The sequence below is a fragment of the Hemitrygon akajei genome, chromosome 18 (genome assembly GCF_048418815.1).
Source record: "Hemitrygon akajei chromosome 18, sHemAka1.3, whole genome shotgun sequence".
NCBI classification, from domain to species: domain Eukaryota; kingdom Metazoa; phylum Chordata; class Chondrichthyes; order Myliobatiformes; family Dasyatidae; genus Hemitrygon; species Hemitrygon akajei.
The window spans coordinates 31,715,013-31,739,762 of NC_133141.1; the positions used below are offsets into that span (position 1 = coordinate 31,715,013).

At 47.6% G+C, this 24,750-nt stretch overlaps 1 protein-coding gene across 1 annotated transcript in view; it reads right to left on the reverse strand.

Moving 5' to 3' along the window:
* Nucleotides 1-24,750, reverse strand: part of dctn2 (dynactin 2 (p50)) — a 40,707-nt gene that overhangs the window by 10,227 nt on the left and 5,730 nt on the right. The window contains exons 2-6 of the mRNA XM_073071252.1: nt 22,791-22,859; nt 7,736-7,832; nt 6,512-6,573; nt 2,672-2,770; nt 1,236-1,396 (exon numbers count right to left, since the gene is read on the reverse strand). Of these exons, the coding sequence (XP_072927353.1) occupies nt 1,236-1,396; nt 2,672-2,770; nt 6,512-6,573; nt 7,736-7,832; nt 22,791-22,859 (488 nt within the window). The remainder of the gene's footprint in view (nt 1-1,235; nt 1,397-2,671; nt 2,771-6,511; nt 6,574-7,735; nt 7,833-22,790; nt 22,860-24,750) is intronic.

The window sequence follows — 24,750 nt, forward strand, 5'->3', positions numbered from 1 at the left end:
CCTTCACTGTGAAAAAAAAAGCTCCTAGCTTGCTCAACCTTTCCTCATAAAAAATGTTCGCTAATCTAGTTAAGCACCCTGATAAATCTCCTCTGCCCCCTCTCTAAAGCTTCCACATCCTTCCTATAATGAGGCAACCAGAATTGAACACAATATTCCAAGTGTGGTCTAACGAGAGTTGTATAGAGCTGCAACATTACCTAACACTCTTGAATTCAATCCCTCAACTAATGAACCCATCATACGCCTTCTTAACCACCCTAACAAACTGCATGGCGACTTTGGGGGATCTATGGATGTGGACCCCTCTGTCCCTCCATACTGTTAAGAATCCTGCTATTAACCCTGTATTCTGCCTTCATGTTCCACCTACTAAAGTGAATCACTTCGCACTTTTCCAGATTAAACTCCGTCTGCCACTTCTCAGCCCAGCTTGCCATCCTGTCAATGTCCCGTTACAACCTACAATAACCGCCCCCCCCCCACACGATCCACATCTCCACTACCCTGCGTGTCATCTGCAAACTTACAAACCCACCCTTCCAGATGCACCGACCTCCAGAAAGAATATGCTTCATCTAATACTACCCTTTTCTTTATGTGGGCAAACGAATTCTGAATCCACACAGCCAAGTTTCCCTGGATTACAGATTTCCTGACTTTCTGAACAAGCCTACTCCTGTGATATCAGTCCATTGTAGTGCAAAGTGATCAAGGTGGTCACAGTGTTTATGTACTGAGGTGGTGATCAGGGTTGTGCCGGTTGGTTCAGGAACCAAATGTTTGAAGGGAAGTAGCCGTTCCTGAACCTGGTGATGTGGGACTTCAGGCTTCTGTACCTCCTGCCCGATGGGAGCTGTGAGAAGATGGGATGGCCCTGACGGTGGGGATCTCTGATGATGGACGTTGCCTTCTTGAGGCAGCACCTCCTGTAGATACTACCCATGGTGGGGAGGGATGTGTCCGTGATGTATTGGGCAGAGTCCACAACTCTCTGCAGCTTCTTACATTCCCGTGCATTTGCCTTGATATTCCTCTTTTTCACTATATTTTTTATTGTAACTGATAGTAACTTGTTCTGCCTACATTGGACTGCTGCCACAAAACAACAAATTTTATAATTCTGATTTTAAACCTGATTCTGATTTTGAAACTTTTATTTTTAAAAAAAATGAGAAGAGCTTCCAGAGTGTCATCAAGGCACACCCTGTCCCCCCTCTCCCTTCCCCACTCACTTTGCCAGTGCTCCTTCAGGGTCTGTCAGGTCAACGGTAGCCTCAGGACCCAGCACCTTCTCCAGCTGCAGGGTGACCAGTTGTTGCTTCAGGGCAGCCACCTGGCTGGCCAGAGACACCGGAGTCAGCTTCTCCTCAGCCGCCGCGTCCTTCGCCAAATTCTGCTGGCCAGACGACAGTCAGTCAGGGAGGGGCATGTCTGACCCTCAGACCGCCTCAATGAGGAGTTGGGGGGTGGTTTTCCAGCTCGGGTGTGTAGATGCCATGTCCCCAAGCACGTGTTAACACGGGCTGAAGGGTCGGGGGTGGGGGGGATGTGAGCGACAATTCAAACCCACAGGTGCATAATCCAGGAGTGGAAATGTGGGGTGGGTGGTGGGGAAAGAACACCATATTGCGGGAAGGGTGGTGAGGAGGGTGCGCCACACTACAGATGGGGTGGTGAGGGATTGTCATGCTGGTGGTGAGGGAGCATCACGCTGCTTGAGGGGCATTGAGGAGAGAACGCCATGCTACAGGTGGGGTGATGAAGAGGGAGCACTGTGGGGTGGGGCCAGTGATGAGGGTGTGATGCGGTAGGGGCAGTGAGGAGGGAACGCCATGCTACAGGTGGGGTGATGAAGAGGGAGCACTGTGGGGTGGGGCCAGTGATGAGGGTGTGATGCGGTAGGGGCAGTGAGGAGGGAATGCTGTACAGTGACAATGGCTATGTACTCTGTGGGAGGGGCGGTGAGGAGGGAGCACTGTGGGTAGGGGTACCATGCATGTTCCACACACTCCAGCATTCGGGGTCTGGACTGAACCCAGGAACTGGTGCTGCGAGCCAAAGGGTTTATTATCTCAGGTGGATGTAATGAATGCATGGTGTTGTGGGAAGATTTCTGCAGTTCCACTCTGTCCACTGGGTTCAACAGCCAGGCTTTAATCAATATCAGTTGAAATGTAATATTACTGAAAAAGCTTCATTACCTCGGGAACACTGCACTGTGCTTGGACCAGTGCTAGGGTGGGAGTAAAGGTACAGAGAGAGGTAATGTAGAAAGTGGAGGGTTTATAGAGATGGGGAAGGCTGTAGGGAAGGGAGGAGGTCACAGAGATGGGGAGGGGTATGGGGGGAGAAATTATACAAAATGGGGAGGGGTGTTGGGGGTTGGGCAGGGAGTTACAGAGATGAGGAGAGATGTTGCGGCTGGGGGGTTGTTACGGAGACAGGGAGGGATAAAACAGAAGGAGAGGGTTGCTTTTATGGAGTTGTTGAGAGGGAGACGAGGAGCGATACAGTAGAAGGAGAGGGTTACTGTTATAGAGTTGTTGAGTGGGATATGAGCAGGAGGACTGTGAGAATGATGCACTGTCAGACTAGCATCACAGCTGGGTCAAGGAACAAGGTGGGTGAAGGGGGAGGGGTGGGACCTCCCACCCAGCGCGGGCCCTACCTTAATCTGCTCCACCTCCTCACTCAGCTCCTTCATCTCGTGCAGCAGACGCTGGTACTTCTGCTGAGGACTCTCCTTGGTCCCGCACCCTTCAGCCAGCTGTACAAGAAACAGAGAGGGCAGGTTCACACCATACTCTGACAGGGGAGGTGTCCCAGACCAACCTAACCGCTGGGAGGAAAGGGCAGGTCACAGCAAGGTTTGGCTCTGGAGGCATCCTAGACCTGTGAGGGTGAGGAGAGGAGATGACACCAAAGTCTTGCCGTTTTTGCCTGCCATGAGAAGGTACCCTACCCCAAACATCACTCTGCAGGAGATGGGAGGGGAGGAGTTAACACTGTCTCATCCTTTCTATCTGTGCTAGGGAGAAGCCCTTACCCTACCCTCTTGGTGTGAAGGAAGGTTACACCAATGTTTTGCCTTTTCTGTCTGTATTGGGGACGAACCCAACCCCAACTTACCCTCTGGGATGGTAGGAAGCCACACCAATCTCTTACCCCTCATCTCCTCAGAAGGAAAACCCTACCCAAGCCTATCGTTTGTGAGTTAGCGGAGGAGGTCACACCAAGCTCTTGCCCTCGTGTCTCTGTCCCATCTGTAGATCTGGGCTGTCCAGATGAAAACTCAACAGTACATTTCCCTCCACAGATGCTGTCTGAGCCACTGCATTCCTCCAGTGCTTCATGTGTTACTCCAGATGACAGAATCCGCAGTCTCTCTTGGCTCCCATGACTTGTGTCCCCTTTTCCCAGACTTCCCAAAACCTTCTCTGTGGCTCAGGTTAAAACCTGTTGAAAGTGTGATCTCGGTGAGACCATCTTTGTTCCAGGGTCTACAACACAACTGCAGACAAACCCTTGGACCGAGATCCAATGCTAAGGATCTGCACTCTCCTGAAGCTAAAGATGGGCACGAGAGCTCCCCTTGGTAACTGGTGTTGGACTCGGGAGGGGGACCTGTGGGCTTTGGCATTGCTCCGTGCCTGCTCCCCTCTCATAGAACAATACAGGAACCACTTTGGCCCACCATGTGCCAACTTAATCAAGCTAATGGTATCTAATCCCTTCAGCCTGCATGTGGTCCATATCCATAAAATCATGGCACTATAAAACATAGGAGTAAACTTAGGCCATTCAGTCCATTGAGTCTGTTCCACCATCCCATCATGGCTGATTCATTATCCCTCTCAACCCAATTCTCCTCCCTTCTCCCCGTAATCTTTGATGGAGGACTCCCTTAGGGATCTGGCCTCCACAGCCATCTGTGGCAATGAATTCCACTAATTCACCATCCTCTGGTTAAAGAAATTCCTCATTACCTCTGTTCTCCAGGGACATCCCTCTGAGGCTGTTTCATGATAAACTCTCTGATGTGGCAGTTTTGTCGTATTCACGTTCTCCTGACCTTGAAGACCTAATGCTCAAATGCTGACCATTCTATTTACCAGTAGCTTGAGATACTGCATGATGCCGTCACCAAACAATAAACAGTCCATCCCGATGCATTTCATATCATAGTCGGGGATTTCAGTCAGGCTTGTTTGAAGAAAACCCTGCCCAATTACCATCAGCATATAACCTGTAGCACCAGAGGTCCCAACACACAAGGCCACCGTTAAACTAAGATAAGGAATGCCTACCATTCCTTGCCCAGACCACATTTCAGGAAATGTGATCACTTAGCTGTCGTTCTCCTACCTCCATACAGCCAGAGGCTAAAGAGCAAGGCTCCAGAGATTAGGACAATAAAGGGACTGTTGCAGGAGGCAGAAGAGCAGCTAAGGGGTTGCTTCGAATTGGTGAATTGGGCCGTGTTCAGGGACTTATCCGTGAACCTGAATTAATACACCATGGTTGTCACGGACTTTATTAAAACAGTTGTAGACAACTGTGCCCCCACAAAATCTTCCCCAACCAGAAGCCCTGGATGAACCACAAGATCTGCAATCTGGTGAGAGCAAAATCATAGGCAATCAAGTCTGACGATCAAGAAAGTTACAACCTCCAGAAACGGGCGGAATGGCAATTTCGGACTAAACTTGAATCAATGAAGGATGCTCGACAGTTGTGAAGAGCTTGAATGCTATCACTTCTTACAAAGAGAAATCAAGCAACAAAAGGTGTCAACAGGGCTTAACACAAAGTACACTGCAGATGCTGTGGTCGAATCAACACGTACAAACAAGCTGGAGGAACTCAACAGGTCGGGCAGCATCCGTTGAAATGAGCAGTCAACGTTTCGGGCCAAGACCCTTCGTCAGGACTGGAAAAGGGTCTTGGCCCAAAACGTTGACTGCTCGTTTCAACGGATGCTGCCCGACCTGCTGAGTTCCTCCAGCTTGTTTGTACGTGTTGATGTCAACAGGGCTTCGCTTCTGTATGAGCTCAATGCCCTCTTCATCCCATGTTCTTGATATTTATTGCTTATTTATTTATTTATTTATTTATTATTATTTCTGGGTTTTTTTCTTTTTGTATTTGCACAGTCTGTTGTCTTTTGCACACTGGTTGTCTACCCTGTTGGTGTGGTCTTTCACTGATTCTATTATGGTTATTGGATTTATTGAGCACGTCTGCAAGAAAGAGGATCTCAGGGCTGTACATGGTTACATATACATACTTTAATAATGAATTTACTTCAAACTTTTGTGCCCTCTTGTCCTAGATTCTCCTACTTTTGGAAGCATCCTCTCCACGTCCACTCTATCTAGGCCTTTCAATATTTAATAGGTTCCAATGAGGTTCCTCCTCATTTTTCTAAACCCCAGTGAGTACAGGTCTAGAGCCATCAAATGCTCCTCATACATTAACCCTCTAATTCCTGGGTACATTCTTGTAAACCTCTTCTGGACCCTCTCCAGAGGCAGTACATTCTTTCTTAGATAGGATGCTCACAGTACTTCAAATGTGGTCTGACCAATGACTTATTAAGAATCCTTGCTTTTATATTTTAGTTCTCCAGAAATGAATGCAAACATTGCATTTGCCTTCCTTACTATCAACTCAACGTGCAATTTAATTTTAGGGATTCCTGCATTAGGACTCACAAGTCCATTTGCAATTCCTAAACTAATTCCTTCTGCCTATGCTGGTCCACATCCCTCCATTTTCTGCACATTCATGTGCTTATCTGTGAGCCTATAGGACACCATTGTCTCATCTGCCTCCACCAGCACCTCTGGCAGTGCTTTCAATGCACCCACCACTTCCTGTGTAAAAAAAACTTACCCTCACATCCCCTTTGAAATTATTCCCTCTCACCTTAAAGGCTTAAGTACAGCTTGTACAATAAGATGGACTCTTGACCTCACAATCTACTCATTATAACCTCGCACCTTATTGTCTACCAGCATTGCACTTTCCCCATAGCTTTTACACTTTATTCTACATTCTGTTATTGTTTTACCTTGTTCTACCTCAATGCACTGTGTAATGAATTGATCTGTAAGTCAATAGATGACAATAATCAAACAATACTAATACTCTCTGGTATTAGACATTTTGACCCTGGGGAGAAAGATACCAGCTGTCTACTCTACCTAGGCCTCTTATAATCTGATCAACCTCCATCAGGTCTCCCCTCAGCCTCTGCTGTTCCAGAGAAATCAAACCAACCTCTCCTTGTAGCTCATGCTCTCTAATCCAAACAGTGTCCTGACAAACCTCTTCTACACCCTCTCCAAAGCCTCCACACCTTTCCTGCAAACAGGATCGACAAGAACCGATTGCAATCTTCCAATTCTCCTCGCAGTCTAGAAGACGGTAAGGAGAAGCCAACTCCACCGGTGGGAGCGTCTCTCCGGAGAGTCTCGGATGGCAATTACAGCGACAGTGTACTCACAATCTCGTAATCTCCTGACTCATAACCAGTCCGCCTCGCCTTGCTTATTCGGTCGGAGAAATCTGTGGAATGTGAAGACAACCACATTGTAATCAGGGTGCTTGGGTGAGAAGCCTGCTAGCACCACGTGGGATTGAGCAGCAGCCAGGAGGCAAGTCATACAGCACAGAAACAGGCCCTTTGGCCCACACATCAATGATTACCATCAAAAACCCTTCTACACTAATCCCTTTACCAACACTTGGGTGTATTATAGCACAGAAACAGGCCCATCAGCACAACTCGGCCATGCTGACCAAGATAAGCTAGTCCCATTTTCCCTCATACGGCCCATTTCCCTCTGATGTACTTGTTCAATTGTCTTTTAAACAAACTCTCCAACAAACTTCTGCAGATGTCCTGACTGGTTGCATTACGAGCTGGTACGTAAGAAGCCGCAGAGAGTAGTGGACTCACCCTAATACATCACGGACACATCCCTCCCCACCATGGGTAGTGTCTACAGGAGGTGCTGCCTCAAGAAGGCAACGTCCATCATCAGAGATCCCCACCATCCGGGCCATCCCATCTTCTCACAGCTCCCATCGGGCAGGAGGTACAGAAGCCTGAAGTCCCACACCACCAGGTTCAGGAACAGCTACTTCCCTTCAAACATTCGGTTCAGTACAGCAACACTGTGACCACTTTGTACTATAATGGACTTTTGCTTGTTTGTGTTCTTTCTTGTAAAAAATTGTTTATAATTTATGTTTGTTTTGTTTTGTGTTCTCTCGTAAAACTTGAGTAATTTATGTTTCCTTGTGAGTGTTGTGTCTCTGATGCTATGTGCCTGTGATGTTGGTGCAAGTTTTCACCGTACCCATGCACACATGGACTTATGCAGGTGACAATAAACTCCACTTTAACCTTAAACATGGCCCATTCCCTGCTCTGCCTTGGCAACACCAGTGCTGCCCCAGATACTTCTCCAATGTTAAATCACCAATGTCCAGAAAATTCTCCAATGTCTCTACCCACTGCCCCCTCAGGCAGTGGATTCCAGATTCCAAACTCCCCTGAGAACCCCCCTCTATAAATCTCCCCCCTGCCAACTAACAACCCTGCCCTCTTGACTTGCAGGCACCAGAATGCAGTTGCCCTCTGGGATCCCAGTGACCATGCTCCCCTCCACCCCACGGGTTTCCCAGACCTCCAGCTGATGACCCAGACAGGGCAATAACTCACCAATGTCCCTGGTACTGATCCGCTTGTCCTTGAACTTGTCGTAGGATGCGTTTGGGTTCACAACAATGCGCTCAACGCTGTCGCTGTTCAGTTCCTCCTACAAAGAGGAGGTGGGGAGAGCAGTCAGCTGGACATCGCCAAACTGATAAGAGGCAAATCCTGTCCCTCCTACGCACCTCTGAATTCCTTCTCATCTTTACCCCCTTGCTTAGAATGCCACAGCTGAATCCACCTCCGCCTCTTACCCTCCCCCATCATTCAATGCAGTACCAACCCAACCTTCTTGCTGTGGGAACTGTTTCTCCTCCTGTCACCCTTGCTTCATCAGCCCACCATCTTTGCTCCTTCAGCCCCTTCCCCTGGTGGAAGTAGTCTCTCTCAGTCTGTACCCTTCCTGGTTTAAAACACCTCTGTCAGATCCCTTGCCACCTCTGGTTTTTCACTAACCTTCACCAGTCACAGCACCAATCTGGGAGTTGTACTGTAGTTGTACGAGATACTGGTGAAGCCGCACTCAGAGTACTGTATTCAGTTCTGGTCGTCCTGCTGTGGAGAAGGTACCATTGAGCTGGTGAGGCTGCAGAAGGGATTTAAGGGGAAGTTGTCGGGACTTGTGGGACTGAGTTACAGAGTTGGGCAGGTTGGGACTTTTTCCAATGTGGAAAATGGAGGAGTGACCTTATAGAGATGTACAAACACACAAGGGGTGTAACAGATAGGGTGACTGTGCAGAGTTTTTGCCACCAGGGTCTCTCTCTCTCTCTCTCTCTCTCTCACACAACTCCTCTGACCCCCATTCTCCACACAACACCTCTCACCAGAATTGAAACCCTCTTCTGTTGTGAGCAAGGAAGGCAGTAGTTTCCCACACCCCACAAATTCCACAACTTTTATCCAGCTCCTGAAACACAGAACTGTACATCACAGGAACAGGTTCTTTGGCTCACCATACTGAACTAATTAAGTTTATGATGCTTAATTACACCTGCCTGAACAACATTCAAGTCCCTCCATTCCCTGCAAATTCATGATACTATCCAAGAGCCTCTTAAACACCTACCTGTTTTATCTGCCTCCACTATCATCTCTGACAGCACATTGCTCTTTATATATAAAAAACCTGCCCTGCACATCTCCTTTGAACATTTTCCCTCTGTTGCAGACCCTCTAGTTTTAGATTATTACCTGCCTGGCTGTCTATCCTACCTATGCCTCTGATAATCATATAAACTTCCATCAGGTCTCTGCCCTCAGCCTCAGCTGTTTCAGAGAAAACAACCCAAGTTTGTCCAACCTCTCTTTGTAGCTCGTGCCCTCTAATCCAGACAGCATCCTGGTGAACCTCCTCTGCTCCCTCTCCAAAGCCCCCACACCCTTCCTGTAATGTGGTGACCAGAACCAAATTCAATACTCTAGATGTGGCCTGACCAGTCTTATAAAACTGCAACATAACTTCTAGACTCTTGAACTCAGTGTCTCAACTAACAAAGGCAAGCATGCCATACATTGTTTTTACCAAGCACTCTTCTTTAAATACCCCACCACCAGTCCACTCCACAACCCCACCCCAGGGTTGAAAGCTACTGAGATTTGCCACCCTGTGGGCAAGAACGACATCACCATAAGCCACCTCATGCAGATTCTAATTTTCACTGGACAGTCCATCTTCCCCCCCCTTCCCTTGCTGCCCTCCAACCAAGGCAACTGAGAGCTGCAACTGGCAGGAGCTTAAGCGAGTGCACTGCCGGGATGAATGAACCGACAGGTAGGAGTGTGTGTGTGTGTGTGTGTGTGTGTGTGTGTGTGTGTGTGTGTGTGTGTGTGTGTGTGTGTGTGTGTGTGTGTGTGTGTGTGTGTGTGTGCGCGCGCAGCGCGCGCGAGAGAGAGAGGGAGTGGGCGCAAGAGGGCGTGGGAGAGAGAGGGTGAGCGAGAGAGAGAGGGAGAGCAAGAGAGAGAGGGAGGGAGAGCAAGAGAGAGAGGGAGGGAGAGCAAGAGAGAGAGGGAGAGAGACAGTGTGCGCGTGCGAGAGAGAGAGACGGGGAGAGGGCGCGGGAGAGAGAGCGTGTGCATGAGTGAATGTGTGTGTGAGAGAGAGTGAGTGTGAGTGTGTGTGAGAGCAAGAGAGTGAGTGAGTGAGAGTGTGTGTGTGTGTGTGTGTGTGTGTGTGTGTGTGCGCACGCACGCGCATTCTCCCCATTACCTCAAGGGAGAAATGAGGTGACAAACTGTAAAATGTGGAGCTCCTGCCTGCCAGCTACTATAAACACCCCTCCTACATTTCTGCACCAACCTTCCTGCTCAGATTTCGAGGAGCAGCAACTTGTAGTTCCCCCAGGTAGTCTAAAGTGCAACTGCATAGACACATAAGCCTCCAACTTCAGGTAACCTGCTCCTTCCTGACCCCTTTTCTCTCTTCTTCTGATCTACTCCCACCCCAGCCCCACCCATCAGCCTGTCACTCTCTACCATCCTCCAACCCTGTATCTGCCCATCACCCTCACACTCCCCTCAGTGTTCCCTTTGCCCTACCCCCTCCCTTATTTGGTTCCATGTTCCACCATCTGCAGCCCTGTGTCATCCCCAGCTCCTGACCCTATCTCCACACTCCCGTCCTTCGTCTGCCTATCATCTCTCCACACCTGAGTCTTGACAACTTTTGGTGCATCTCTTCACACCAGCAACCTCCCTTTCATTTTTCAGTCTAGATTTCAGTCAACCCAAAACGTCAACTATATCCTTCCACAGATGCTGCCTGACCTGATTTCCTCCAGTATTCTGTATGTTGCTCCAGATTTTAAAACCGCAGCCCCTTCCCAAAGGGTTTAAAGGCTTCGTTCCACCTCACCCCGCCACCGACATTCACACCCTCCACTCTCCTCCCCCCCCCACTAACATCCCAGTGACTGGAATAGAATCGAAACGTCAGCATCCTTACCAGCTCCTTGCAATTCCAAAAGAGTACAAAAAGGGGTAAGTGAGAAGATGGGGCAGTGGGAGCAGAGGAGGAGAGAGAGAGAGACACCGTGAGATATTAATAAAGCTGATACACACAAGCCCAGCGCCACATTAATAGTGTTTACAGACACTCATACACACATCAGCTACAAGCCCTCTGCCACCAATCCCATCCCAGTTAGTTAATCAGAACAGGTTAAGTGTTGGAAGCAGCAGATACACATGCAGGGCTACAGCAGGGTGGTGGAGAAGGGTGGGATGGGTTAACTTGTCTCTACCTCCTGAACAAAGACAACAATCATCATGAGGTCTAAGTGTGTGCCTCTGCCCAGGCAGACACAAAGCCAAAGCCCTGGACCACCTATCTGGAAAAATAATTAATGTTTCGTTCAGGGAATGCACATCAGCTGGTATCTGAATACACCAGGGATACCTTCACTGCAGGGGATTTATCCAATCTGAGCCAAATAAGAGATAATCAGCAGAGAGTGGAAGAGGGAGAAGATGAGAGGGAGAAATACTGTACAGAGAAAGAAATAGAGAGCCAGAAAGAAGGAAATAAAGAGAGATGGAGAAACAGGGAGGGGGAAGAGGGAGAGAATGGGGAGGGGGGGAGAGAGTGGGATTGTAAAAGAGCATAAACAGGAGGTATAAATATACACACAAAATACACAGGAGAGAGGGTAGGTAAGGGGAGGGAGAGTAGGTTAGAGATACAGAAACAGGGACAGATGCAGAAAGAGAGTGTGATAGATACACTAATGTAGACAGAAAGGGATACAGACATACACACCAGATTTGGCTGTACAAGTATATATTCCCTATCACTCAATCTTAATGAACATGTAGGTGATCCTCAGAACTGTGTCTGAAATCACACCACAGACCAACTGATATGTGGGTGAAAGATGCAAAACCTGAGGAGCGGGGGTCATAGGGAGGAAGCAATTCCTGCACAACTGCTCCAGTACCTGTCACCAGAACTTGCTGACTTGGGACCAGAGAACACAGAACAGTTCAGCTCTGTGTAAAATACTTGTCCCGTACATAACCTTTAAACTTTCCTCTTCCCATGGTAAGTGCATTACCTCGAGTATTTGACATTCCTACTCTGGGGAAAGAATACTGGATGTCTACTCTATCTATACCTCTCATAATCTTATAAAATCTACCAAGTTTCCCCTGAATCTCTGCCACTCCAGAGAAAACAACCCAAGTTTGTCCAACCTCTCCTTATAGCTGATGCTCTTTAATCCAGGAAGCATCCTGATGAACCTCTTTTGCACCCTCTCTAAAGCCCCCACACCCTTTCTGTAATGGGGCAACCAGAACGGCACACAATATTCACCCAAGTTTTATATGTGTAGCTGCAATATGAGGTCCTGACCTTTATACTCAATACCAAGACTAATGAAAGCAAGTATGCCATATGCCTTCTCTACCACCCTACCTACTGGTGTGGCCTCTGGACTGCTCAGTGTTATTGGGAAAACCTCTCATGATGGAAGGTCGAGGGCTTGAACCCTACTTCTGGAAGGTAACCAGGACTGAAATCCCCAGTGTCTCAGGAGTGTTACCTTGGGTTCATTTTAGAGGCAGCAAGTCTGAACCCACCCCAGATCCCAACAGCGACTAAACCTGGGCAACGGCTTGAGCAGGAAACGAATTCAGAAGAACCAGAGGAGGTCTCAACGAGACAGGAGGATCTCAGGAAAGAACGATCCACTCTCTGGGTCTAAAGCTGGAGAGGAATTTCTGACTCTCAGAAGACTGTTGATCACTGGAGTCCCTTCTCTGTGAAGGCTGAGGGTGGCAGATGGTCTAGAACATCTGAGGACATGTTGGAGAGACACTGGTTGCAGATGAGGATGTGTTGAGTCATAGAGTTTTACAGGATGGAAACAGGCCCTTCAACCCAACTTGTCTAAGCTGACCAAGGTGCCTTCCTGAGCTGGACCCATTTGCCCATGTTTGGCCCATATTCCTTTAAATCTTTCTGATCCATATACCTGTCCAAGTGCCTCTTAAACCTTGTTAATGTACCTGCCTCAACCAGCTGTTTCATAAATAGACCACCTTCTGTGTGGAAAATCTTACACCTCTGGTTCCCTTTAAATCTTTTCTCTCTCACCTTAAATCATGCCCTCTGCTTCTAGACTCCCTACTCTCGGGAAGAGTCTGTGACCATCCACCCTATCCATGCCACTCATGATTTTATAACCCTCCACACACCTTTATAAATCTCCTGAAACAAAAACCAGCTGTGATTTTACCAGGAGACATTCCAGATTTAATAGTCCATTTCCCTACTGCACTGAGTGAAATTAACCCTCATGGGATGTCTTGGAGGGTGGGATTGTCCCATTGGGAAGGAATGACTAGGTTGGAGGATTTGGAGGAACAAGAGGCGATATGGTTGGAATGTCAGGTTCTGGGAGGGGGTGGTGCATGGGGACTGGACAGGGTGGGTGGTGAGTGGGTAGCTCCCCTGGTAGAGGGATTCCAGAACAGAGGGAACAGGAAGCAGGGACATGATTTCAGCACAATGGAACAATTCCTCACCAACAGACTGGGAGTACTCCACCACGAACACACTGTGAACATACTGTGCAGCTGCCCATGACTGTGGCCTGCATCTACTGTGCCAACCAACACAACCCTAATCACACCTCAGAGTAGCAACTTTGCTCTACAATGGACTTTGGTTTTCTGTTCTAGACATCACAGAGAATAGGGGTAACACATACAAAACTCTGGAGAACCTCAGTGACTCAGGCATTATCTGTGGAGGGAAATGGATAGTTGATGTTTCAGGCCAAAACCCTTCATTGGGACTGGAAAGAAAAGAGGCAAGAAGCCAGAATAAAAAGGTGGGGGGTAGGGGGAGGAGCACAGGCTGACTGGTGATGGATGAATCCAAGTGAGGGGAGGGAGGAAGGTAGGTACGTGGTGGAGAAGGGGGGAAGTGGGAATGATGTGAGAAGCTAGGAAGTGATCGGAGGAAGAGGCAAAGGGCTAAAGAAGGTGGAATCTAAAAGGAAAGGATAGTGGACCATGGAATAAAGTGAAGGAGGTGGGAACCAGAGGAAGGGAGGTGTAGGGGAAGGGCAGGTCATGAGAGTGGGGAATAAGTGGTGAAGAAGTTGGAGGAATGAGGGAAAACAAAAGGGGTGGGGAACAGAAGAGAGTGGTTACTGGAAGTTAGAGAAATTGATGTTGATGCTGTCAGTTTGGAGACTACTAAGATGGAATATGAGATGTTGCTCCTCCAATCTACATCTGGCCTCAACATGGCAGTATATGAGGCTATGGATAGACATGTCAATGTGGGAATGGGAAGAAGAATTAAAATGGCCTGCCACCAAGAGGGAGATCCTGGCTGTTATGGCAGGATGGGGACAAGGGTATCTTTTGTTCTAATTGCATACTTTCTTGTAAAAAATTATGTACCATTTACTATATTTTGAAGTTGTGCTTTAATTGTAAATCATAATCACAAGAGATTCTGCAGATGCTGGAAATCCTGACCAACATACACAAAATGCTGGAAGAACTCAACAAGTCAGGCTCAGCCAAAAACATACATTGTGTATTCCTCTCCATAGATGCTGCCTGACTCACTGAGTTCCTCCAGCATTTTGTGTGTGCTCATTGCAAATGTTTCTCTGATGCTATGTAACTGCGATGTTGCTGTAAGTTAAGTCTTTCACTGCATCTTACACATGATTATAAACTCGACGACTTGGGAGCTGAGCACTTTGTCGAGCAAATCCCGACCTAATTGGGACAAGTATACAAGTCTGGGGTGACATACAGTGGAGAGACAACGCAGTGCAAGGAGTAAGAGGGAGGGCACGAGATAATGAAAAAATGTAAGCCCTGAGATGGATGTCTATTTCGGCAGAGAGTAAAACATTTAAGGGCAGCTTCTTGGGTCATGGATACTTGCAGCGCAAGTCTGAGAACCAGCTCTTAAGACATGGAGAGACACGAGACTGCAGATGCTGGAATCTGGAGCATCCCACAAAGGAGCTGAGGGAGCATAGCAAGTCGGGCAGCATCTATGGACAGGGCAATGGAAAGTCAATATTTCAGATCGAGACCCTTCATCTGGAGTGAGGGAGTACAGGGGAAGAGCTGATATGAAATGGTGGAGAGAAGGGGCGATGTGAAATCGGGCAGGTAATAGGTGGGTTCTGGTGGGAAGGGATAGAAGACAATGATAGATTGATGGAGGAGGAATGGGTGGAGATAAGGACAGAGGCCAGGTGGTGAAGCTGCAGAGAGTCGTGGACTCCGCCCAATACATCACGGACACATCCCTCCCCACCATGGGTAGTGTCTACAGGAGGTGCTGCCTCAAGAAGGCAACGTCCATCATCAGAGATCCCCATCATCCGGGCCATCCCATCTTCTCACAGCTCCCATTGGGCAGGAGGTACAGAAGCCTGAAGTCCCACACCACCAGGTTCAGGAACAGCTACTTCCCTTCAAACATTTGGTTCCTGAACCAACTAGCATAACCCTAATTATTACCACAGTACAGCAACACTGTGATTATTTTGATCACTTTGCACTACAATGGACTTCCGTGGATTTTTTTGTTCTGATTGTGTTTACTCAGAGTATACAAGTTGGGAGGTCATGTTAGAGTTGTACAAAACACCGGGGAGGCCATACTTGGAATATTGGGCTCCATTTTGGTCACCCTGCTATAAGGAAGATGTCATTGAGCTGGAAAGTGGGCAGATTCAGAATGTTGCCAGGACTGGAGGGCTGGAGTTATTGGGAGAGGTTGGCCAGGCTGGGACATATTTCAATGGAGCACAAGAGACGGTGAGGTGACCCTAGAGGTGTATAAAATAATGAGGGGGCAGATAGGGTGAATGTACATAGGGTTGGTGAATCAAGAACTAGAGAACACAGGTGAGAGGGAAGAGATTTAATAGGAACCTGGGGGACAACTTTTCAGCTAGAGGGTGGTCAATATATGGAACAAGCTGCCAGAGGAAATGGTTGAGGCAGGGACATTAACAACATTTAACATACACTTGGACAGGTACATGGATAGAAAGGTTTAGAGGGATATGGGATAAACATGGGCAAATGAGACTGGCTTATATGGGAATCTTGGTCAGCATGGACCAACTGGGCTGAAGGGCCTGTTTCTGTGCTCTATGACTCTATGCCTCAATAGTATAAATTGGGAAGTCTGAGACACAGTGGCATTACCTATACATTATTAACTAAACAAGTGAATTTCTCATTGAGATACTTGCACAGTTAACCCTAACAGACACAAACCAGACTTGAGTTCACAAAATAGCCCTCCATGACCGCAACCCCCCCCCCCCCCAACCCAATACTTGAGCCCGGTTTTCCACAGGGGTGTGGGAATATCAGGCCAAGTTCCCACTATCACTCAAACAGGGAAAGGGCTGGTCATGGGAAGGGTCTCAGCGGTGAACAAGAGGGAAATTTCCTATTGACTATCATCTTGGTACAGTCGCCACTTGTACGGCTCTATAATCAATGGTGGGAGGGCAGTTACTTTAACTCATTGTCCATTGCTCGAGTGGAGGTAAGATTGGGCTCACTCAGCACAATTTCCGTCAATCCCTTTTCCTTTTGGGAGTTTTCCACTCCCCTTGTACATAGAGTCATACAGCACAGAAATCAAGCCCTTCGGCCTAACTGGTCCATGCCGACCAAGGTTCCCATCTAAGCCAGTCTCATTTGCCTGCATTTGGCCCACAACCCTCCAAACCTTCCCTTTCCATGTCCTCACGACTTTTAAATGTTCTTTATGTATGTTCCTCAACCTCTAGCAGCTCCTTCCACATATCCATCACCCTCACTTCCCCTCTCACCTTATACCTGTGTCCTATAGTTTTTGACTCCCGTGCTAACCTGGGGAAAAAAAAAGAAATATCATTCCTTTTTTATCTATGCCTCTCATGACTTTATAAACATCTCAAAGGATACCCCTCAGCCTCCCATGCTTTATGGGAAAAAGCCCCAGCTTATCATTATAACTCAAGCCCTCCAATCCAGCTAGCATCCTTGTAAATCCTTCCTGCCCCTTTCTACTTTACTGACATCCTTCTTAAGCTGGACAACCAGTACTCCAAAAGTGACTTTGCCAACACCTTGCACAGCTATAACATGACTTCCCAACTCCTGCACTCAGTGCCCTGGCTGAAAACCAGCATGCCAAACACCTCCTTCACTAACCTGTGACACCACTTTCAATTAACTATGTACCTGTACTGCTAAGAGCCTCTGTTCCACAATCGCAAGGGCCCTACCGTCAACTGTGTATATCAGAAATGGGAAATTCTTCTCTCAACTTAACCCATGCCACATCAGACCATTGCTAAGTTTACTGCTGTCACCTTCCTTTACTCACATGCACACACACACAGCTTGTTCTCTCCCTCCGGTAACGTTGCTTTGGTTCCAGGGTGAGGTTCTATCCACCACAAGGGGGTAAAACAGAGTTTGGACACAATAGACACAGCACGCTGGATCTGCATGCAGGATACAAGACAAAAGCATGCAAAGGAAATGCAAGCAGTTGAAAAAAAAGCTCTTACTTGAGCAAACTAGCGTCCAGGCAAAGGATGTTCGGTAGGGAAAGCATTTTCAGGAAAAACTCAGGTCAGTGCAGTGCACAAAAGAAATGGTGCAGAACAGATACATTCCCTCCATCTCAATAATATGGGGGGCTGGGGGTTGTTGTAAAAGAGGGAGGGATGAACTTGTGAACGGATTACGGTGGAGGTCAGCTAGAGATGTTTATTTCTAACAGAACACATCCCACAAACCAGCCCCCAAGTCTGTAAACATTTAAATTCAAAAACCATTCCAAAATTAACAGAATCCACAGCACCAGCAAAGCAGTCGCGAATAAGACAACATAGTGGCATCTGGAAGTGCACCAGGGGAAGTGAGGCTCTTCCAATGTCCTATCAGAGTATTGTATTCAGTTCTGTTTGCCCTAATACAGGAAGGGTGTGGGGGCTTTGGAGAAGGAGCAGAAGAGATTCACCAGGATGCTGTCTGGATTTGAGGGCATGAGCTAGAAGGAGAGGCTGGACAAACCCAGGTTGCTTTCTCTGGAGTCGGGGAGGCTGAGAGAGGTTTATGAGAAGACATAGACAGAATAGACTGCCAACATCCTTATCTCCAGATTTAAATGTCAAATATCAGTGTGCATGCATTTAAGGTGAGGAGGGGTAAGTTTAAAGGAGCTGTTTGGGCAAGTTTTTTTTTATACACAGAGAATGGAATGTGCTGCTAGGGATGGTGGTTTACACAGCATTTAGGCAGGATAGGAATTGAGGGATCCCAACTAGGTGAAGGCAGATGCAGTCAGTTTGGACTGGCATCATGGATCAGCTCAGATTTGGCAGGGCTGAAGGGCTGTTCTTGTCCTGTGCTGTTCTCAACCCATGTTTCTTACATTTGCCCTGAATACACTCAAGACTGAGCCTGAAATTGACGAAGGAAATGCTCTCAATCCCAGATATTCAAAGAATGGGTCCCCTGATTCTAGACATACCAGCTGGGGGAAACGCCCCTTCCCCAATCTCCCTGCCAAGTTCCAATCAGTTCTCATCTTCAGAAAACCATTGAGTCATACAATGTGGAAACTAGCCCTTCAGCCCAACTCATTCATACCAACCAAGTCAGTCCCATATCCCTCTAAACCTTTCCTATCCATGTACCTGTACAAGTGGCTTTTATACACTGTAATTGTATACACCTCTAGCACTTCTTCTGGCAGCTTATTCCCCATACTGACCACCCTCAGTGTAAGGAAGCTGCTCCCCAGGACCCCTTTAAATCTTTCTCCTCTCAACTTAAATTTGTGCTCTCTAGACTCCCTGACTTCAGGGGAAAAGGTATGTTATCATCCAAATTATCGATGGCCCTTGTGATTTTATAAACCTCAGTAAGTGTCACCTCTCACCCCCCCCCCCCAGAGCCTGTTTCCATGCTGTCTAATTCTCTGAATCTATGAATCACAAGTAACAGGAGACCATTCAGCCCTTTTGAGCCTGTCTTAGCATTCAAGGGGGTTGTGGCTGATCCCATTCCCACAGTAGGGCATGGGAGGGTAGTGAAGAGGTGCAAGGTGGGGGTTAAATGGGTGGTGGGAAGAGAGAGGTACCTCATCGTGCCAGATCATCACCTGCAGCCATTTGGACATGAGGGAGGCAGGCGGGAGCAATAAACAGAGAGAGAGAAGTTGGAAGAAGGAAGGGACCATTCAAAGAAGAAACAAAATGCCCACAGCATTTCCAACCCCCAAGCAACACTCCTGACCACACTGCGGAGCTACAGTCACTCAGAAATTCTGCTCATGAAGGCTTGTGGGTGTGGGAAAGGAAAGTGGGAGGTGCTTGGTGAAGGGCAGAAGGGAAGAGGTAGGGGGCAGGGATACAGGGGAGCCCCTTGACTGCTCCTTCATTCAGCACGGCTATGGCTGATCCTCTCCCTCACTTACTGTAGCTCCGCTCTCCTCATCCCACAATGCTTCTGTGCCTCAAGATTCATCTCCCTCCTCCTCAGATGTCATCGGTGACTGGGCCTCCAGAGCCCTCTCTGGTGGTGAGTGTCACAGTTTCAGCGCTCTGCCAGGCAGATACCTCCCTTAGAATAGTTGAGGAAATATAGGGATTTAATGAGGGAATTCCAGGGCCTGGGACACTCTCAGTAGAAACAGAGGAAGCAGAGAGCGGAAGACGCTGCATAAGTCGTGGCTGGCTTGGAAAAGTGAGTGCAGTCTGGTTGCCCTGCTAGAGGAAGGATGTCAGTAAGCTGTGAGGGTGCAGGAAAGGCCTACGAGGATGTTACCAGCACTGGAGGAATTGGATTATAAGCAGAGGCTGGACAGGATGGGAGTATTTTCTCTGGACTACAAGACGGTGTCCTGATAGAACATAGACCACTGCAGCACAGTACAGGCCCTTCAGCCCTCCATGTTATATCGACCTTCTAACCTGCCCTAAGATCAATCCAACCCTTCCCTCTTATATAACCCTCCATTTTTCTATCATCCATATGCCTATCTAAATACCCCTAAATAATATGCCTCCACCACCTCCCGACAGGGCAATGCACCACTGTGTGTAAAATAACTTATCTCTGACATCCTCCTATACTTACCTCCAATCACTTTAAAATTATGCCCCTGCATTTCATAAAGATGCAAAATTACATTTTAGGGAGGTTTATAAAATAAGGTCGTTTTCCCCAGCTAGAGGAGTCTTAAAGGGGCATAGGGTTAAGGTGAAATTAGAGAAATGTAAAGGTGATCCAAGGATCAAGATTTTAAACTCATAGGGTGGTGGGTATATGCAATGAGCTGCTTAAGGAATCAAAGTTGTGGACACAGCTAAGCACATCACAGAATCCAGCCTCCCCTCAATGGACTCTGTCTACACTTCTCACTGCCTCAATAAAGTTGACAGCAGAATCAAAGTCCTCACCCACCCCAGACATTCTCTCATGTCCCCCCTTCCATTGAGCAGAAGATGCAAAAGCCTGAAAGCACTTAACAACAGGTTAAAGGACAACTTCTATCCTGCTGTTACGAATGACTCGTCCCCTTGTAAAATAAGACGGACTCTTAACCTGACAATCTACCTCGTTATGACCTTGCACCTTACTGTCTGCCTGCACTGCACTTTCCCTGTGACTGTGACACTTTATTCTGCATTCTTTTATTGCTTTACCTTGTACTGCTTTGATGTAGTGAAGTGATCTGTGTGAATAGCATGCAGAACAAAGATTTTCACTTGTGACAATAATAAACCAATTTACCAATTTAGAGGCAAGTGCAAATATGATCTTTAAAAGACATTTGGGCAGGTACATTGATAGGAAAAGTTTGTCGGGACATTGGTCAGACACAAGTAAATGCTACTAACCCAATCACTAGAGTTTAGCAACACAACAACCACTCTGCACTTTGATCACCTTGCACTAAAGTTGACATTTTTAAATTTGTGTTACTTTTTGTAAAATCTGTGTTTATGTTTAATTTACGTTTATTTTTTGAGAATGTTGTCTTTCTGATGCTATGTGCCTGTGATGCTGTTGTAAGTAAGCTTTTCATTACACTTGTTCATACATGTAATTGAGCAAGTGACAATAAATTTCACTTTGACTAACTCAGGAGGGCATATTGGTTGGCATGGATGGGTTGGGTCAAAAGATCTGCTTTCTATCCTGTATCACTCTATAAGCGAACGACTCCTCCACCTCTCCCACTCCCTTCCAGCATCCTGAACAACAGGTGTAATGGTGACTGTATGGGAGCAAGCCAATACTAAAGGGTGTGCACTTAAGGTGAGAGGGGGTAAGTTCAAGAGAAATGAATGGGGCAAGTATTATTTTCACACAGAGTGCCTGGGATGTGCTGCCAAGGGTGGTTGTGGAGGCAGATATGATAGAGGCATTTAAGGGGCTTCTGGATAGGCACATGAACATGCAGAGAATGAAGGGCTATGGACAGTGTGCAGGCAGAAGGGATTAGTTAAGATACGCATTTAATTGCTAGTGTATCACAACATTGTGGTCCGAAGGGCCTGCTTCTGTGTTGTACAGTTCTGCAGGGGGATTGGAGTTCAGTAATAGGGCAGTACTGGGAGAATTGTTGAGGGTATTGGCAAGGAGTACTGTGTACAGCTTTGATCCCCTTTTGTAATGAAGGAGCTACTGGCATTGGAGGCAGTCCAAGGGAAATTCACCAGCGCAATTCCTGGGTCTAGAGGGTTGTTCCCTCAGGAGGAGCTAGACAGTTTGGTTTTGTATCCTATGGAGTGTGGAGGAATGAAGAATGAAGAATGATTTTATTCCAACATCTCAGACCTTAAGGGAAGGCAACAGGGGAGATGTGGAGATACAGCGCTGTGCAAATGACTTAGGCACATTTATAGCTGGAGTGCCTACGACTTTCGCACAGTATTGTATTTGTCGATGTGAAGTAGAGAGCAAGTTTGTAAAGGATGTTGGGAATGGTGAGGATGGAGCATCATGGGAGGGGTGTGGGACAGAAAAGACATGATGGGACAGGATGTAGAACAGGTGCAGACACACCCAACCCTGAGACACCAGGCAAGGTCATTTGATTCCAAGCAATCTGTTTACTGATCATTAGAGACTGTGCCTCTGGTGATTCCCGCTCCCTCCCCTCTCCCTTCCCCTTTTCCCAACCATGATTCCCCTCTCCCTGCTCTCTTCCCACTCTCAGTCCACAATAGAGACCCATATCAGAATCAGGTTTATCAGCACTCACATATCATGAAATTTGCTTTTCTTTTCCAGCAGCAGTACGGTGCAATACATAAAATTACTACAGTACTGAGCAGAAGTCTTGGGTACCCTAGGTGTATACATGTGCCAAAGACTTTTACACAGGACTGTATTTCTCGCAGTGGAGTGTTTCAAACAAGAGGATACAGTTACAGACTTGGGGGAGAGTGCATGCGTGGGGGCAACTTCTCTCAGAGGGAGGGAATCTCTGGAATTCTCTACCCATAAGGGGGTGGAACCGAGATCACTGGGGGGGGGGAGGGGTAGGATTAAAAGAGATGGGAGATAAATGTTTGAAACATCAGGGGTTGGGTGGGGATCGCAGTCTGTGAGGAACTGAGACGGAAGAGGTGATTGGGGGGGAAGATTAGTCACGATGGTGTTGAATGGTGGGGCAGGACAAGAGTTCTGAATCCTGCTCCATTTTCAAGAGGAATAAAGTGAAGCATTCAAACAACAATCTGCATCTCCAAGCCGAACGAAACAGAGTCACGCACTGTTGTAAGGAGCTCACTGGGAGCTGTGCAATGCAGCGAATGATCCCGAGCCCTTGCCTTTGCCGCTCCCTCCTCCCCATCCCTGCTAAAGGAGCAAAAGTCAAGTTGGCCAGATGGGGGAAGAGAGGTGGGTTTTTGCAGGGGGGGAGGAGGGAGGGAGTCTCATTGGTTGGAAAGGAGCACTAAACTGTACAGTCAGAATTACATGAGCGCGCACACACACACACACACACATACACGCAAATGGAGACAGAAGCCCGTAGGTCTGCTGACCTTACCGCTTCAAACTGTGCCTGGTCATCCTCCGGCAGGTCAGCCGTCTCGTAAATGTCGGGCTCGTTGAAGGCCTGGAAGGCAAAACAGGATAGGGGTTCAGGTCAAAGGCTTTACTTATTTACGAGACTTTCCGACCAACAGACCACAATCAGTATGGATTGGCAGCAACACCTCCGCCACGATTATTCTCAACCCTGGTACTCCACAGGGGCTGAGGACACAACCCTGTCCTCAGCCCCCTCCTAAACTCCCTATACCCTCATGTCTGCGTGACCAGGTCCTGCTCCAACTCCATCTACAAGTTTGCAGTTGATAAGGCTGTAACGGGTTGTATCTCAAATAACGCTGAGTCAGAGTACAGTAAGAAGACAGAGTTTACGTCATGACAATAACCTTCCTCTCAATGTCAACAAACGAGCTGACTTCAGGAAAGGGACAAGTCCACATGCTCTTGTCTACATCAACAAGTGTTGAAGCTGAGAGCTTCAAGTTCCTAGGAGTGAACATCACCAACAACCTGTCCTGGTCCAACCACGTAGGCATCACAGCCAAGAAGCTCGCCAATGTCTCTAATTCCTCAGGAGGGCAAAGAAATTCAACACATCCCCATCGGCCCTCACCACTTTTTATTGATGCACCTTAGAAAGCATCCTGTCTGGATGCACAATGGTTTGGTGTGACAACCACTCTGCCTGTGACCGGTAGAAACCAGGGAGAGCTGTGGGCACAGCTCAGCACATCACAGAAACCAGCCTCCCCTCCATGGACTCTGTCTACACTTCTCACTGTCTCAGTGAAGCAGACAGAATAATCAAAGACCCCTCCCACTCCTGACATTCTCCTCTCCCCCGTCCCATCGGGTGGAAGATACAAAAGCCTGAAAGCACGTTCCACCAGGCTCAGGGACACTTTCTGTCTCACTGTTACCAGATTCTTGAATGGGCCTCTTGGCCTCACAATCTACCTTGTTATGATGCTGCACTTTATTGTCTACCTGTACTGCACTTTCTCTGTAACTGTGACACTTTATTCTGCATTGTGTTATTGCTTTACCTTGTTCTACCTCAATGCACCGTGTGATGATCTGATCGGTATGAACAGTGTGTAAGGCAAGCTTTCCACTGTATCTCAGTACGTGTGACAGTGATAAACCAATTCCAGTACCAAATACCATATCTTCCCCCACCAAGTGCCAGCCACACTCACTCAGAGAAGTCAGATGGCAGGGAAACAAGCCCTTTGCCCCACTAAGTCCATGCCAACCATTGCCCACCCATCCACACTGATCCTATTTTATTCCCATCATCTACCCCCAGAACCCACCCTCACCTACACACACATCAGGGGGAACCATTCACAACAGCTAATTAATCTACCATCCCCACCAAGTTGTTGGAATGTGGGAGGGAACCAGAGCACCTGGACGAAACCCATGGGATAAGAGAACCTGTAAACTGTGTGCGCGCGTGCACACACACACGCACACACAGCGCTGGAGGTCAAGTTTCTGCAGCTGGGAGGCAGTAATACCCATCACCTCTCTGTCACCATTCTCACTCTCCTCTGTCTATTACCACCTCTCCCCTCACCTGCATCCACCTATTACCTACCAGATCTAGTTCCAAACTTCCTCCCATTTTTTTTTATTCTGGCTATCTCCCCTTTATCTTTCAGTTGAAATGAAGGATCAGGTGAAATGTTGACTGTCCATTTCCATGACTTGCTGAACTGTAGTCATACAGCACAGAAACAGGCCTGTGGCCCAACTGGTCCATACCGACATAGATTTCCATCTTTTCTGGTCCCGCTTGCCTGTGTTTGGCCCATATCCCCTTCCTATCTACGTATCTGTCCAAGTACCTTTTAAATGTTGTTTATGTATCTGTCTCAACCATGTCCTCTGGCAGCTCGTTTCATACATGGACAACCCTCTGGGTGAAAACAAAATCTCCCCTCAGGTTC